We start from the raw sequence: 17,523 nt of genomic DNA on the forward strand, positions 1-17,523 counted from the left end.
TTTAGCTTAACAGACTCTGAGTTACAGAAGTTCTAATCTGTTTAGCCTTGAACACACATCATCAGAGATCAAGTGACCACATGCAAAGCCCTGTGTCTAACTAAGGCTGTGTTCAAACTGTTCTTCATAGATGTGAGAATGTACAGTGCTATGCAGATGACAGGACTGGATTCAGCAAATCAAGTGGCCACTGCTTTAAATCAGTCCACTTTACTGAATCACGGCGGAACCTCAGAAATACACCTCAGAATAATATTACTGTTTCTGAGTAGTAGATGGCTGACAAAAGTAAGCATTGCAAAGTTGTCAATAGACATTTCTAAGATGAAGTAACTGAGAAGGGATAACAATAAAACAATAAACACACTATATTAAACATATGATACTTACTTTGGAGGAATAAAAACTTAACTTTTATATCACCTTTTATATCATAGATAATTGAAGGTTAATATCTGTCAACATTTTTTGGCATTTTAAAATTTCAGTATTTCAGCAATAATGGAATTATCTTCAGTTACTAAGCCCCACAGAAGTGACAACTTTGCAGTCTAAGGAACCATGAGAATCTATGTAGTCAACCACAGGAAGGTGCTTGTGGAGTCTGGAGTACAATACTTTCCAATACTATTTAGGGGTTAGGCAGACATTTTAGTTTCAAAGAAAAGAAACATGGTTACCTAGATAGCCGTTCTGCCTGAAGGAAAGAAACATAGTTACCTAGATAGTTGTTCTGCCTGAAGGAAAGAAACATAGTTACCTAGATAGCCGTTCTGCCTGAAGAAGGAATCCACCCAAGTACTCTGTGTCCTGGAATAGATGTCAGGGACAAACACTGCTTTGTCCTGTCGCCCGCCAACCACCGTGCCTCGTAGGCGGCCAGTGCTAACAAGTTCCTCAAGCACAGCTTAAAGCAAATGCACACAATACAGACAGATCAGAACAGGGACACATTTGTCAAGGTCAAGGACTTTCCAGTCCATCTTCCCAAACTTTATGCTTTTAAAAGAATACTCAAAATTCTAACCCCATGCATAAAATTACAGTTCAAACAAAAAAAAATGCTGATACTTATGACACTACTCAGACTGTAATTCAGGGCAAATTTAGAAACTAGTGTAACTCTAACCAGACAATATGTATACACTTAGTAACTGTGAACAAAAGGACATTCTGGTCACGAAACCAGACAGCAAGGCCAGGGGAGAGGAGAAGGCTCTGTAAGGGAGTGGGAAGAGGAAAGGGGGCTAATGGGATTGATATAAAGCAAAAGGAGGGGACTATTTGGGGAGGGAGGGGACCAGTAAGAGAAAGTGGTAGAAATGGAGACAACTAAACAAAAGATGACACATAATGAAACCATTATTTTGCACGCTAATCAGAACTTAATAAAAAACCCAGCATTTCATCATTTATTTTATAGTTTAATGTAATGCAGGAGACCAAATTCCTAGAATAGCTAAGTCTACTCACTAGCATTACATCCAACTTTCTAACAGTTAGAAGAACCAAGCACTGTGTGAAGCAAAGTCCTGGAGCACTTTCCTTTGCTGGAACATTTCTGACTGACATGAAGCAATACATCAACATTCCAACCCTTCTTACAGCAGAAAGAAATCCCGCAGATCGGAGGGTGGGCTCTGCAGCTCCAGTGCTCAGAGACAAACCTCAACTCTGCCATCTACTAACTATAAAACACTGAGTAAACACCGAGTAAACAATTTCCTTTGCGCCTTTATTTTCTTATCTGTGAAATGGGGATAGTAACAATAACTATGCTATAGGCTCCTGTATTTAAGTAAAGTGGTACCATCAGCTGGTCTATCATAAGCATTCAGTAAAGATTAGCTAAAAATTTTACCATCACCTTTACCATTATCATAATTCTAGAGCCAACTGGAAAACTAACTGGACCTTAAGCAACAAGAGGGATATCATGACTTGTATGGTTATGGTACATGGGGCTAGTGAAGTCTTGGATCTTGGAGGAGAATCAACAACCAACACTTTATTAAAACCAGAATAATACAAAGCTACACTGAGAATATTTGTCCTTATGCCCACAGTGTAGTTCTAACTCCTCATCAAGAAAACCTGTCTGCAACACACTGAGACCATTCTAGAAAACCCCAACCAATCAGACAGCAGAGCTGTGGAATCCAGACTCAATGGACATCTATGAAACAATGGACATCTATGAAACAATGGACACCTATAAAACAACGCTTGTGCCTGAGGCTCAGGGACCACTGTGGAAGACAGAGTGAAAAGAGATAGAGAAACAGGGAATTTACTGTGACATTGTGTCTCCTAGGAATGTCAAAATCTCACCAACACAGATGCCCACAACAAGAGGCATGCTAATGTGGATAGAAGAAAGTCCAGGAGACTTCAACCTTAACACAGGCATCTAAGAAATGCTCAGAGCAGGAGAAAGTCTTCCCCAATTAGTTATCCAATAACACACACACACACACACACACACACACACACACACACACACACACACACACACCCCTACCTCCGCACCACCACCATCAAACAACAATTAATAAAGATGCCATGAATTTGCAGAAGAGCAAGGAGGCATATATGGGAAGTTTGAAGGGCAGAAAGAAAATGGAGAAATTACATGATTATATTATAATCTTAAAAAAAGACATAATAAAAAGAAAAAATGAAATCACTCTGTTTCATTAATAGTCATTCTATAAAGCAGTGCTGTACTTGGCATGCTGAATGTCTTCTTGGTCCTAGAGAGGTGCTACTGGGTGCTGACGGAGTCGTAGGAGGTAGAGCCTCCTGGGTAGTTCTTGGGCATTAAATGTATGCCCTTGAAGAGATCTATGTGACCCTGGATTCTTCCTCTTTTCTGTGTTCCTCACATAGTTTTATTCTGCCAAACGATCCTCACACTATCAACCAGCAATACCCTGAGATCCAAGGAAAGGAGGCTACCCAATTTCAGGTGGGTACTTCTAAAACCGCGTGAACCACAACACCAAACCAAACCAAACCACCTCTCTTCCTCTGACCCCCACTTCTATTTCCTTCTTTTCTTCACCACTCCTTTTTTTTTTTCCCCTTCAAAAAACAAAGTAAAATAAAAAGAACCTTTCTTTCTCTTATCCCTGGGGAAGAAAGTCAGGTACTTATGAATTCTCAAAACACACTCTATTACTCAATTACTCCTACAACCAAAGTAGTACAAATTTAAACAAAACTCACAGTAAAGGAGCTGTTCCTGAAATCCATATTTTGAAACCAAAGAGTTCACTGCTGTAGGCCTTTAGGGGAAATTAAAAGAAAAAAATTGAGACTAATTTAGTATACAATTACATATGATTAGGATAAATAAGAACTGGCGTTTATTAAAGGAAAACCACCAATGTATTTAAAGAAAAAAGTGATGAAAAAGTTATACCAAATTTTAGACACCTGACCAGGGTTGTGTACCCAGAGAGCAGGAGTCAGTCTTTGTTCACAACCCAGATCAGTTTCTATTAGGATTCCACCGAGTGTCTCCTTTCTGCCCTTCACTGGGCAGCAGTGAACAGATCTCTCATATGAAATGCTGTAGGACATCCCTATACCCTGCACACTTACCATTTCTAGATTTCCTGATTTTTCTAATGCAAGCTGTGACTTGAACACCTTTAGTGCATACATAACTTTCTTCCCAAATATCTCTGGTACACGGTTGCATCCAAGAATGGTACAGAACTCAGAGACATGTGAGGACTGGGTGTATGTAATTTTCCTCATGGTGCTTTCCCTCTCTTCTCTTAGAAATATTTAAGTGAGTGATAGAGGATTTTGTTTTTGAAAAAAGTGTGATAATATATGTACTTAAATATATTTGGAACAAGGTATTTCTAGTCAAAAGTGTTTGAGAATCTAATTTACAAATGCTCTTTTATTTATGTGTATTTTCTGTAACATTTTCTGAACTACTTTAATAGGATATAATCTTCACTTAACTAACACCCACTTGATTCCAAGCACACAGATCAATGGTCTTAGTAAATTTACAAACTTGTGAAAGCATCGCAACACTCCACTTTTCTAATTTACAGTAGCACGTCAGTCGCTACTGCCACTCTGTAGGAGTCATCTGATTCCTGAGTCTGTAAATGTGCCCGTCCAGACAGTCAGTATAGTTGAATCAATGGAGGTCTCGTGTCTCTGTCTTCTTTCACTTAGTATCATGTTAGGATGTTCGTCAATGACGAAGCATGCACGCAGTGCTTCAGTCCTGAACAGCACTCTATCACACAGATAGTCCACACTTTCATTTTAATCAGCTGATTGATATCTGTCTGTCACAATATGATGGATTTAATGAGTATCATATATTCATGTCCTTGGTATGCATGTCTTTGTGTGGGCATTGTATGTGTCTGTGGTACTGAAATAACAGCGTGCTATGATTCATTCATTCATGGGCCTGTGCATGTGTAGATGACTCCATTACATATAGGTGATTATCACTAACATATCCCCAGGCCAATACATCCTTTTAGCTAGCTGACATATTTCCAAGTGTATATCTTTGTTTCACTGTGTGTTTATATGTGTGCGTGCGTGTGTGTGTGTGTGTGTGTGTGTGTGTGTGTGTGTGTGTCTTCAGATATGTCAGACTATGTGTGAGCTTGTGGAGGCCAGAGGGACAACTTTGGATATCTTCCTCTGTCTCCTATTTTATTTTTTCAGACAGTTTCTCACTCATTTTGGAGGTTCCTGTTTAGCTAGAATGGCTCGATAGAGAGCTCTCGGGATCCTGCTGAGGCTCCATGCAGGTCCGTATGCTTGGAAAGAACGAACTTTGCCACGGGGCCATCTCCACAGGCCTTCACTTTTCACTGCCTATGGTTTTAAAGTAAGATTCTGTTTCTATTTACCTTAAGCCATCACCTGTTCTTCAATCAGCTTCTATTTTTATGCATACTCAGTCCTTTAACCAATTCCAACTTTTTAATGCCTTACTGATTATTTAGAATGCCACAACTTTATTTTCTTTTAAATCATTTAAGAAACTTGATAAAAATAGAACCACTTATTTAAAAATATAAATGAAATACTTAACGCTCCTCCTGTGTTTGGAGAATTTTGACTAAACTATTTAACAAAATTTCATGTAGATCCATTTGCTTTTTTTAAATTGTTTGAATTAGATTCCACTATGCTGTGAATTGTGTCAACTCTGTTAATCTTACAGTAATCATCACAACCTTCTTACATGTTATTCTGTGTGTTTCTCCTCCTGCTAAGAAACCTAAAAGCAGTCCTTCCTTAAAGGATTCTACCTTAAAGGACTACACCTTGGAACTCTTAGGTATTCCTCATTGTGCATATTCAACAAATGTACTTAGAATTTCTAAGTTTTTTGTTTGATGACTTTGTCTTTCAGTTTGGAACAGAACTAATGTTGGTTTAGTGTTCCTGCATATCTCACTCATCTCAGTATTTACTTCCTGATCATTTAGCTACCTGTACAGCTGCCAATATGACCTTGTGGATGCACAGGGCTTCAGACCAGAAAAGAGAAGTGGTTCCTAAGTTTCCAGCTATTCTATATATATATATATATATATATATATATATATATATAATTTAGCTTTACTCTGCAGTTGACAGTATTTCTACACAGTAGCTCAGAGCTACTATGAAAGGAAATAAAACAAAACTGCTGATCATGACAAAATTTATACTTGCTACAGTAATCAGCAAAATATAAAGGGCAAATATATTAACAGAAAAGTATTTTTAGTTTTTGACTAAAAATTCAAAGGGCACAAAAGTTTCAAACCTGTCTCCCTCTATTTATTGCTACCAATCAGCTTCCCAGTTCTGCTCTCCCTAAAGACCAACACTTCTTTGTGTTTGGAGGGAGACTGCATATGGGTGGTCAGAACCAAGGAGGAGAGAGTACATGGAAGAAACTATAGCAGCAACAAGAAGTCAGGTACATGATGGGAGTTAATGAGATAAATAAACATGTTACAGGTCATCATTACTCAGTCTCCCATGGTTGAAGAAGAGAATTACAAATACAGGAAATGAAAAATAGAAAGAAAAAGAAAATAAGAATGAAGTTTAGTATTTGTTTGAATTGGAGCTATCAGTCTGAACACATGGTTTTGTTGTGTATGTTTACAATTAAAGCCACAGAACATGCATGGTTCTGTGTCAGTGTGTTCTCTCCTCTTTACCAAAAGGGCCAAGGAACAGTGAGAATCTAATAGTGTGAGAAGCATCTAAGTACCCAGATATGCTCCAAAAGAAGAAATCAGGTGGCCTTGGAGAAATGGCTAGACGGGGAACTATGAACTGAACCGAAAACATTTTGTCATATCTGTAAAAAAGTATACCACAGAGGAATGATAGGGTCATGCCAGGTCAAAGCCAGCCTTAGGGCCATCCTCTAGTAAAATCAACGGTGATCGGAGAATGTAACGTATAACATCCTAAAGTAAAATAAAAAAACTTAGGGAACACTAGGTCCCCAATGATAAAAACAAATAGACAAACTATAAGTCTGAGGAGGAATGGGATACACGGTCCTAAAATTTCATCCCTGTATGTGACTGTTTGTTTGTTGTTTTGTTTTACAAAGAAAACAGCTTTATAAGAATTTCATCAGATATATGTTAAGTAAATATAACATGTTCGTCAGTAATTGAAAAAATCTAATTGTGTATCATCTGCTAAGATTTAATTAGAAGATAAAGTGTCCCTTCTGTGTGTCCCTGCCAATGATGGCCAATGTAAACATTGACACTCATATGCACCATCAAGCAGACAGCAGACAAGAGAAGTTAACATTTTAAAGATCTGTGACCTTTAAAATATTGGTATCAGGAAGTCCGAGAAAGATTAAGCAAATGTTCCAGACTAAAGTGAACAAAACCCTTTCACTATTCAATGAAATGCGTGACCTGAACTGAACCTGAAACAGCAAGAGAGGGCAGTGTGGAGCAATGTGCACATCGAGATGGATCCAAAGACTACAGGAGTGCATGCATCCATGCCAATGTTCTGACTGTGAGTCTGGATATATTATACAGAATAATTCTCTTTTTGTAGGAAACACAGATGAAACTATCTGTGGTAAAATTTAAGCAACTTCGATATTGGTCATAGAAAAACTCTCTAATCTATAAATTTTAAATTATTTAAGAATAAAAAAGAAAAAAAAAATTGTTTCACCAGACTACAAGCTTCCTCTTCAAACCTTTCAGTTCTCCTTTGCCTTGCATGTGTTCAGTATTCAATAAATGCACTCTGTGGCTACATGACTACAGCTTCCCTATCTGAAAGAAGTGTGTGCAGTTAAAGGCTGACATAAAGACAAGTACAACAGGATAGAAAATAGACATTAGATTCGTGATACTGACACTGTAAGTCGGAGAAACCGGACTAGTGGCCTGGAAGGGGACAGAGGGTAAGAAAATGAACAGTGAACGTAGACATATGGTCTAAAAACATTCACAGATATTAGAGGGAGTGGAATATGAAATCCTGAGAGGTGTCTGAAATGAAAATCTTGGCATCTCAAACGCTGATAGAACACAAAGCCACTCGACAGAATCTGATGTGAAGGTGAGGAGATAACTAAAAATGTAGGCTTTCTAAATTCTATATTTTAATAAATCTAAACCGGCTATACACTTGGTTTTAAAATGTCCATGTCTAAAGTAACACTGCTATTAACACTGTGCACTTTTAATAAAAAGGATACTAAAAATAGTGCCATCTAAACGCCAAGTAAGTTAGGCTACTGACTTAACAGCCCCACATCATGGGGCTACTGTGTAATGTAACAATGAACCCAAACTTCTATTTTAGTAACTGCATGGTCTTTTCATGATTTCAACATGATTTTTTTTTAAGTGATCCCAGCATCAGATTTTAAACTGCTTTCTGAATAGTACAAAAGTTATTGGAGCAGGAAAAGGAGGGTAAAGTGGGGAGACAGGCTGAAGTTTGGCACTTGGCCTTATAGTCCCATTCCAGAGACACTCTCCTTCTGCCTGTTTAATAAACTCAGACACTCAAAGAGATTTTGCTTAAAAAAGATTCAGCTGCTAGGAAAAATGCAAATAGTGTTAAATAAATGTGTAAGTTTCTACATATCCTTGGAAACATGTTTACCGGGTAATAGCACTGAAGAGTCCACGGATGCGTGCTTTATGGCGAGCCACAAAGGCCTCAGTGAAAATCACTCCTCTGTTATCAAGGTCAAGATGGCCATTGATAATCCGGCCAAGTCGCTGAGTTAATGCCTGAGAATAAGAGGTCAATTTTTATTAATTTGAAGTAACAAAATTAAAATGTGCGTTTGTACAATCCTACTCAATTCATGCTATGTACTGTGACAGAAATTTCGACTGTACAAATTACATAATAACTAAACTAAAATGATGTATTAATATCTAGAAAGCTTCATTGTTTCACAGCAGAGTCAAGAAACATACCAAATTATTAAAGGATTATCTATAATAGTAATAATTATTGATTATTATTATTAGTTAATTGATAGATATTTAACCACAATAATATCCATTTCTTACAATCCTTATTTCTAAAGGAAAATAAAAATGATGGATCCGTCTTAGAAAGGACTCTATTTGCACCTTTGGATACTACAGGAACAAATATTGCTCCATGATTTTGCAACTAAGGGAAATCTAAGTCTTGAAAAATTATTTCTCTAACAGTAACAAAGACTTTTTCCTGATTTAAACTGGCAGATTATCTGGCTTCTTGACTGGCTTTCAAATTTGGGATAGAATTTAATTCTTCTCAGCTATATGACATCTGAACAAGGCCATGTGAAACAGGTCTGGACACATTCCATACTTCCTTCCCTGACTCAAAGCAGATGTATTCAAGTTGGTTTGATAAATTTACAACAAAGAAAAATCTAATAAGCTTTGAGGAAAACATCTGTGATATTCAAACAACAGAACTAGAAACTCTTGGTGTAAGCCTTATTTTTTTTAAACCTGACTTTCTATGATTTATAGTTACTCAAGTAAAAAAGGATTTAGATCCCTAATATGCTTTGTAAGACATTTATATTTTCTAAATTGTGTTCTAATTGTGTTTTACCAGCAGGAAAGCTTATTCTAGTAATATAGGTGAGTGAATAAGTCTACACTACACACTGGTCTCCTGTAATTGAGGTTTGGTAACTTTCTAAAGTCAGATTTCCTTAAGGTGAAGGATACTTATGATTCTTTGAATGACAATGGACCCCACAGGCTCCTTTGTTTGAATGCTTGGTTCCCCATCAAAGGAACTGTTTGGGAAGAATTAGGAGGTGTGGCCTTGTTGGAGGAGGCATGTTACTGGGGCTTTGAAATTTCAAAAGCCCAAGCCAATGTCTGTCTTTCTGTCTGTCTCTTTCTCTGTCAACCTGTCGATAATCAATAAAACTCTCAGTCCCCTTCCTGCCTGCACACCTACTGCCATGATGACATTGAACTAATTCTCTGAAACAATTAAATGCTTTTAAGAGTTACTTCAGTCAAGGTGTCTATTCACAGCAATAGTATAGTAACAAAGGCAGTAGTTAGAATGAGATTTGGCTGTTTTCTTATTTTAGTAAATTAAAAACAAACTACTGCTCCTAGAGTGCTGCCTCTGGGCTAACCTTTCATTAGGTAATCTATTGTTATTTATGCAAAGGACACTGTTATTCCTTCTCAAAAGATCCAGCACCGGAAACAACATACAGATGAAACAACACTTCTTAATGTCAGGGAACTACGAAGTCACATTGACAGAACTCAAATCCAGGTGTGTGTGTTACTAAAGCCTATGGGTTTCCCACTGGACCACACTGACCATAGTCAGTATCTATGACTGTGAGATAACAAACTACTTTAAAAACACAGACCACGTATAGCCTCAGTTCTTAGCTAACACTGTTATTACACTTCAGTCATGAGATCTTTAGAAACAGCATAAATACCTCAGTGAGGGAATATGTGAGATTCCTTGTTCTCCTGACACAGCTACAGCTCAGAGGAGGAAAAATATGGCAGCAAAAATAATGCTTCTACTGACATTTCGATAAGAAAGTTCTTTGCTGAAAGTGTTTTACACTGCAAAATATTGAGTGGCATTCCTAATCTTTACGCCCTCTATGTTATAATTTTTAGCAATTATACCAAAGCTGTATATATCCTGGCTAGGTTATAAACAGCAGACAAGGTAAGTATTAAGGAAATCCACACACCTATGGACTTGAGCGTCTATGGCGTCAAGCAAGTCTTAGGAATCTGGAACCCCGGGGCTTGGATGACTGACTGTAATCACTTTGAACAGTCTCTTCAGAGCCATCAAATAGGTTACACCCCCAAAATACATGGCTCTGAGTTACATCCACTTGGACCTTATATAAAACCACCTGATCCTGACCCCTACTCAGATTCTTTAAAATTCTTTACATTATTAAGAAAAAAAAAAAAAGCACCTGTGTCAGAAAATCCCCAGGAAGGTCATAGGTTTTACACAGCTCTGAGACGGTTACTTGACCACTTTCTTGCAATTTATCATTCACCTCTTCTGATAACCGATCCAGATAGTTCCTAATGTGGAAAAAGAAGTTCTTGTTTTAATTAAACACGTTTTCCATCTGTATCTCTCCCTTTCCTGCTTTTCTGCTAGGGTATCATAGGCCCCCAGCTAATGGAGGTGAAGGAGCTCCCTGCTCAGACTCTAAACCTTATTTTTTGCTCATGGATATAATTAAATGTAAGGTCAATCAAATGGCGGTGTTTTTTCCTTTGGGCCAACAGAAATTTTATAGTCATTTCACATTATTTCTAGAACATATTTGCTTTGGGTTCGGTTAATTCACAGTGAATAGTAAGTTAAAATTTTATATTGTTTTAATAAGAAATGAATATGTACTTCCCATAATTAGCACTTACTTTTAAAATAGAATGGTTTTTATAATGAATGTCTCTATGACATGATCTCTAAACGAAAGCCAGGTTGGCCTCACCTGGCCTAAAGCATTTGGAAGGAGGAAAGAGAGCACCTCCAAGTAGTTACTTACTCATCGACCAGCTGTCCCAGTACCATCTGCACATGCTTCTCCGACTTAATAATGTCGCCGACTCTATTTTCAATATGAGTCAGGTCCACGTTAATAACCTAGAATTACACAGAGATTACAGTTTCCACTAGTTTTAAAATTTGAGATCATACCTTGAGAATAAAAAGTATATTTTATATATATTATATATATTATTTATACATTCTTTATATATCATTCTTAGATAAATTTGAAATTACTTTAAAACATCTGAATATTGTGACAACATGGAGAATAACAACTACAGTTCGAGGCCAGTGTGGTCTATATAGCCAGTTGTAGGCAAGGTGAAACGGGATCACAGAGTGAAACAATCTCTGTGTGTGTGTGTGTGTGTGTGTGTGTGTGTGTGTGTATGTCTGTATGTATACAGTGTGTGTGTATGTGTATGTATATACATTACATGTATGTATTACATATTATATTTGTTAGAGGAAGTGTGTTACTGTGGGGGTGGGAAAAGAACTTCCTTCTAACTGCCTGAGGACGCGAGTCTTCTCTTGTTTGGCTTCAGAACAAAGATGTAGAACTCTCAGCTCTTCCAGTAGTACCATGCCTGTCTGGTGGACTGAACCTCTCAACCTGTAAGCCAGCCCCAATTAAAAGATGTCCCTTATAAGAGTTGTCTTGGTCATGGTGTTTTCTTAGCAATGGAAACTAACTAAGACATGTGTAAAGAAACTCAACAAATCCATAGTATTTATAAATTAAGAAAGCTTTAAGAAATCAAAGCATAAGTTTTATAAATTTACCTGTTGTAAGTCGACAATGTTTACTCGACCTTTGAACAAAAGAGAGGACTTACGTTACATGGAAGTTCAGCTGAACAGCTTCAATTCTAACAGACAGTGTTGATCACTATAAGTCCTTCTACAAAGGGCATAGACATAGATAACTAATGGACTTAGATACAGATTACTAGCCTATCAATCTTCATGGTTAAAGCCACAGGCAACACTGTTTTCAAAGCTGATTTTAATCACATCAGACTAATTGTGAACATCAATGGATACAATGTAGACAAACCTATAGGAGGCATTCAATTCTTCTCACAAGTCAGTTTGGCTAAAATGACCAGAGAAAACACCTACCACTGAATTAAGATGATTTCCCATTTCATGAAACTAAAAAGAATGTCTATCAGCAAAAGAGAATCTGTTAAATATTGCAAATATTGTAAATCACAGCTCACATTTTATTAGCACTACTACAGAGAGAAAGAAGGCACCAAGGCTATACCCAGTATCTAGTGATGAGTTGTTTCTGATTAAATCAAACTGCGCTCAGTCTGCTTAACACCATGTGCTCAAATTTTTAAAATATAAAGCAAAACAGTATTTTGTGTTTGATGGTACTAACTATACTTCATAATACGATGGGTCTCAGGCAATAGTACATCAATTTACAAAGTTGCTTTTTAATTAGTTTTTTAAATTTAATTTTTAATGCAGCTTTAATATTTAAGATTAAATATTTTAAAATCTTATGAAATCCCTATTACTCCTTTATAATTAACTACCTGATCACTGGCAGCTAGGTACTCACCCCTGGGTCATGAAGTAAATTAATGTACATACATATACATTATATATATATGTATATATATATACACACATATGTATATATTATATATACATACACACACACATACATACACCTATATTTAATTCAACCCAACAAACACATGGTATTTGTTAAGTGACAAGAGTTAAGATCATGTTTGCATGAACCTGTAAGATCACGTTCATATATACATACAAAGGGTGACTGCCTAAACCTGTGAAGGTTGATTATCATCAAGTTATCAGTTGAGAAGGGTTACAGCTTGTGGTAGTATTTGCCTAGTATGTCCAACACAAGGAGGAAAGAAAAAGGAGCAATTGAGGAGAATGCTTTATAAGCCCCATGTAGTTATTTACTTATGATTTTAGTGTATTTCCTTCAAACATCCAGTAAAGACAAAGGCAGCCCACTGAGGAATTACTTACCACCTCGGACATGTAGCTCATCTCTCATTTCTTTACTGATCTGGGCTGGAGTGATATATTCCTTCCCATCAAGCGTATGAACTACTTCCAGCTGTTTCTGAGAGATCAATTTATTCACAATCTCAATGCAGTTCCGCTCTGACAGCCTGCGAGAAGGCATAAGTTTAAGAGTGTTCTTGATATGTTCCACAAAAAAGTATTTGAAAACAAAATTCTGAGTAACTTCTACACTACAAAATCCGTCCTTTATTAGTATAATAATACTGGTTGAGTAATTAAAAAAAAAAAAAAAAAAAACCTCGAGAGTAAGCAAGTTTACATTCCCTTGAATTATTTACTTAGTTCACACACATCACTGTATCTAAAGATGTTCTCTTCTAGTCCGGCCTTCAAATATCAACATTTTCAGTTGAAAACAAAACTTTTCTTAAAAATCACAGTACCTTACTGGTACGGTAGTTGGTGGACAGACAGGACATCTGACTCAGCCACGCAGTTAACTTGCACTAGGTTTGGTTTCTTTGGTTTTGTTTGTTGTGAGGGTGTATGTATGTCTGTAGCTCTCAATGTTATAGAACAGCATCAACGAAGTGGTGTTTTTAGGTCCGGAAGAAATAAAATACTACAAGAACTCGTTTACAAGGAGCAAAAAAGTCTATTCGCCTTCTAAATATGATCTGTAATCATGGGCGCAGATTTTGGCCACTCCCCCAAAGGTTTCTGAAGTGTAGAAAAGTCAGTGTCCGGGAGTTCCTAAAAATGACAGATGGCGAGTGGGTCTGTCTTAGACCTGTGGCCGCAGGTAAAAAGGATTTAGAGGAGGGAAAGGCTACTTGCTGCGCGCTGCACTGGCATCTTGGCAAGCTTGCTCTAGGCCGGGCAGCAGGGAGCACTTTTACTGACAGCCGCCCACCGATACCCAGCAGGCAGTGCGGGAACGGGGCAAGCGTCCGGGCCTAAGCTGGCTCCACACCGCAGGGAACCAGTACCTTTGCGTGGACTCAGCAAACTGCGCCCGCTGGAAGTCAGCCGCCAGACGCCGGATCTCCTCCCAGGCGTCCGCCATCACTGCTCCGCTCTCCGCGACACCGGGAAACGGCAGACACGTCAGCCTTCAGCCCTCCACTGGCACCCTGAGACGGGCCGCGCGGAGGGCCAAGAGACCTGCGTCAACAAAAACCGCAAACAGAAACGCTAAGGCGGAGCGCTCCGCCCTCAGTTGGGCGTGGCCTATGTGAAGTGGCTTTATAAACTGCTACAAAGCACTTCTAAAGCTGACTCAGTAATCCTTCTTTTTGTAAGGTTTCTGTCCAGCAACCATCAAATGACCTTCCGCCCTTGTAGAGCGGACGAGACATACTTCTTTTGTCGGACTTTTACAAACTGTGACTGATCCACTTTGAACAGTGAATGGGGCTTTTACTTGAGCCAAGAATGAAGTCCGTTTTAGAGAAACTTGTTGATCCACATTACTGCATCAGTTTGAGTTTTGTTTTTCCAAAATGAGTCTATTTGGATATTGCAAACAACATGGAGTTGAGTTTATGTGTTTTAGAGCTTGTTGTTGTGGTGGTGGTGGTGGTTCTTCTTCTTCTTCTTCTTCTTCTTCTTCTTCTTCTTCTTCTTCTTCTTCTTCTTCTTCTTCTTCTTCTTTTTCTTCTTCTTCTTCTTCTTCTTCTTCTTCTTCTTCTTCTTCTTCTTATTATTATTATTATTATTATTATTATTATTATTTACTCAGACAAAGGAGTGACCATTGCTGGGAGTGAAATGTGGCGTGGGGGAGGCAGTTGCCTTGTACTTCTTAGACAAGAAAACTGCTGCTATTGTTTATTTCCACACACCACTCTCCCATCTTAATCAGTGGGAAATTCCACTGGTTACAAATTACAGCCTGGTTGTACTTAGTAAAGAATATTTTGCTTCTTTCCCATGTAAATATACTAGTCTATATAACATGTCCAGTAGATAAATCCATTAGTCTTCTAAAGTGTCTAGCTTTAATTAGAATTTAGAGATCTCCATCATAAAGCCTGACTTTTAAAATTCTCTCCACCTTATCCTTTGAAGCTGGGTCTCTAGTAAGGTAGGTCAGCCTTGCCTCAGGTAGGTTCACTGGTCAGTGAGCCCCTGAGGAGCCTCTTGGCTTCACCTCCCAGGCAGATTGCTCATACCCAGGTTTCCAGATGAACTTTGGGCTGTGAATTCACGTCTGTAGGCTTACAGAAAGCACTGTAACCATCAAACATCTTCCCACCCACCATTTTCACTATCCCTGAACTCAAGCAGTATTACAGAGCAATAGTCATAAAAACTGCATGGTATTGGTACAGAGACAGACAGATAGACCAATGGAATAGAATTGAAGACCCAGAAATGAACCCACACACCTATGGTCACTTGATTTTTGACAAAGGAGCCAAAACCATCCAATGGAAAAAAGATAGCATTTTCAGCAAATGGTGCTGGTTCAACTGGAGGGCAACATGTAGAAGAATGCAGATCGATCCATGCTTATCACCCTGTACAAAGCTTAGGTCCAAGTGGATCAAGGACCTCCACATCAAACCAGACACACTCAAACTAATAGAAGAAAAACTAGGGAAGCATCTGGAACACATGGGCACTGGAAAAAATTTCCTAAACAAAACACCAATGGCTTACGCTCTAAGATCAAGAATCGACAAATGGGATCTCATAAAACTGCAAAGCTTCTGTAAGGCAAAGGACACTGTGGTTAGGACAAAACGGCAACCAACAGATTGGGAAAAGATCTTTACGAATCCTACAACAGATAGAGGCCTTATATCCAAAATATACAAAGAACTCAAGAAGTTAGACCCTATTAAAAAATGGGGTTCAGAGCGAAACAAAGAATTCACAGCTGAGGAATGCCAAATGGCTGAGAAACACCTAAAGAAATGTTCAACATCTTTAGTCATAAGGGAAATGCAAATCAAAACAACCCTGAGATTTCACCTCACACCAGTGAGAATGGCTAAGATCAAAAACTCAGGTGACAGCAGATGCGGGCGAGGATGTGGAGAAAGAGGAACACTCCTCCATTGTTGGTGGGATTGCAGACTGGTACAACCATTCTGGAAATCAGTCTGGAGGGTCCTCAGAAAATTGGACATTGAACTGCCTGAGGATCCAGCTATACCTCTCTTGGGCATATACCCAAAAGATGCCCCAACACATAAAAAAGACACGTGCTCCACTATGTTCATAGCAGCCTTATTTATAATAGCCAGAAGTTGGAAAGAACCCAGGTGCCCTTCAACAGAGGAATGGATACAGAAAATGTTGTACATCTACACAATGGAATATTACTCAGCTATCAAAAACAACAACTTTATGAAATTCGTAGGCAAATGGTTGGAACTGGAAAATATCGTCCTGAGTGAGGTAACCCAATCACAGAAAAACACACATGGTATGCACTCATTGATAAGTGGCTATTAGCCCAAATGCTTGAATTACCCTAGATGCCTAGAACAAATGAAACTCAAGATGGATGATCAAAATGTGAATGCTTCACTCCTTCTTTAAAAGGGGAACAAGAATACCCTTGGCAGGGAAGAGAGAGGCAAAGATTAAAACAGAGACAGAAGGAACACCCATTCAGAGCCTGCCCCACATGTGGCCCATACATATACAGTCATCCAATTAGACAAGATGGATGAAGCAAAGAAGTGCAGCCCGACAGGAACCAGATGTCGATCTCTCCTGAGAGACACAGCCAGAATACAGCAAATACATAGGCGAATGCCATCATTAAACCACTGAACTGAGAACGGGACCCCCGTTGAAGGAATCTTAGAAAGGACTGGAAGAGCTTGAAGGGGCTCGAGACCCCATATGTACAACAATGCCAAGCAACCAGAGCTTCCAGGGACTAAGCCACTACCTAAAGACTATACATGGACTGACCCTGGACTCTGACCTCATAGGTAGCAATGAATATTCTAGTAAGATCACCAGTGGAAGGGGAAGCCCTTGGTCCTGCTAAAACTGAACCCCCAGTGAATGTGATTGTTGGCGGGAGGGCGGCAATGGGGGGAGGATGGGGAGGGGAACACCCATTCAGAAGGGGAGGGGGAGGGATTAGGGGGATGTTTGCCCAGAAACCGGGAAAGGGAATAACACTCGAAATGTAAATAAGAAACACTCAAGTTAATAAAAAAAAAAATAATTCTAAGCACTTAAAAAAAAGAAAAAAGAAAAAAAAGAAAAAAGAAAAGAATTAATCTGACTTTTCCTTGGAAACCCTAAAAGCCAGAAAAGGGCATGGACAGATGTATAGTAGACTCTAAGATAGACTTCTCATATTGTGGTGATCCCTAACCATAAACTCATTTAGTTGCTACTTCATAACTGAATTTTTGCTACCATTAGGAATAATAATATAGATATTATTATTTG

General features: G+C 38.5%; 1 protein-coding gene across 1 annotated transcript in view; it reads right to left on the reverse strand.

The window, feature by feature from the left end:
- Ufl1 (Ufm1-specific ligase 1) overlaps nucleotides 1–14,211 on the reverse strand; it is a 32,412-nt gene extending 18,201 nt beyond the window's left edge. Inside the window, exons 1-8 of the mRNA NM_001126279.1 lie at nucleotides 14,088–14,211; nucleotides 13,099–13,244; nucleotides 11,863–11,891; nucleotides 11,072–11,169; nucleotides 10,484–10,598; nucleotides 8,155–8,285; nucleotides 3,229–3,287; nucleotides 761–907 (exon numbers count right to left, since the gene is read on the reverse strand). Of these exons, the coding sequence (NP_001119751.1) occupies nucleotides 761–907; nucleotides 3,229–3,287; nucleotides 8,155–8,285; nucleotides 10,484–10,598; nucleotides 11,072–11,169; nucleotides 11,863–11,891; nucleotides 13,099–13,244; nucleotides 14,088–14,164 (802 nt within the window). The 5' untranslated portion in view covers nucleotides 14,165–14,211. The remainder of the gene's footprint in view (nucleotides 1–760; nucleotides 908–3,228; nucleotides 3,288–8,154; nucleotides 8,286–10,483; nucleotides 10,599–11,071; nucleotides 11,170–11,862; nucleotides 11,892–13,098; nucleotides 13,245–14,087) is intronic.
- Nucleotides 14,212–17,523: the final 3,312 nt, after the last annotated feature.

The sequence above is a fragment of the Rattus norvegicus genome, chromosome 5 (assembly GCF_036323735.1).
Source record: "Rattus norvegicus strain BN/NHsdMcwi chromosome 5, GRCr8, whole genome shotgun sequence".
NCBI lineage: Eukaryota > Metazoa > Chordata > Mammalia > Rodentia > Muridae > Rattus > Rattus norvegicus.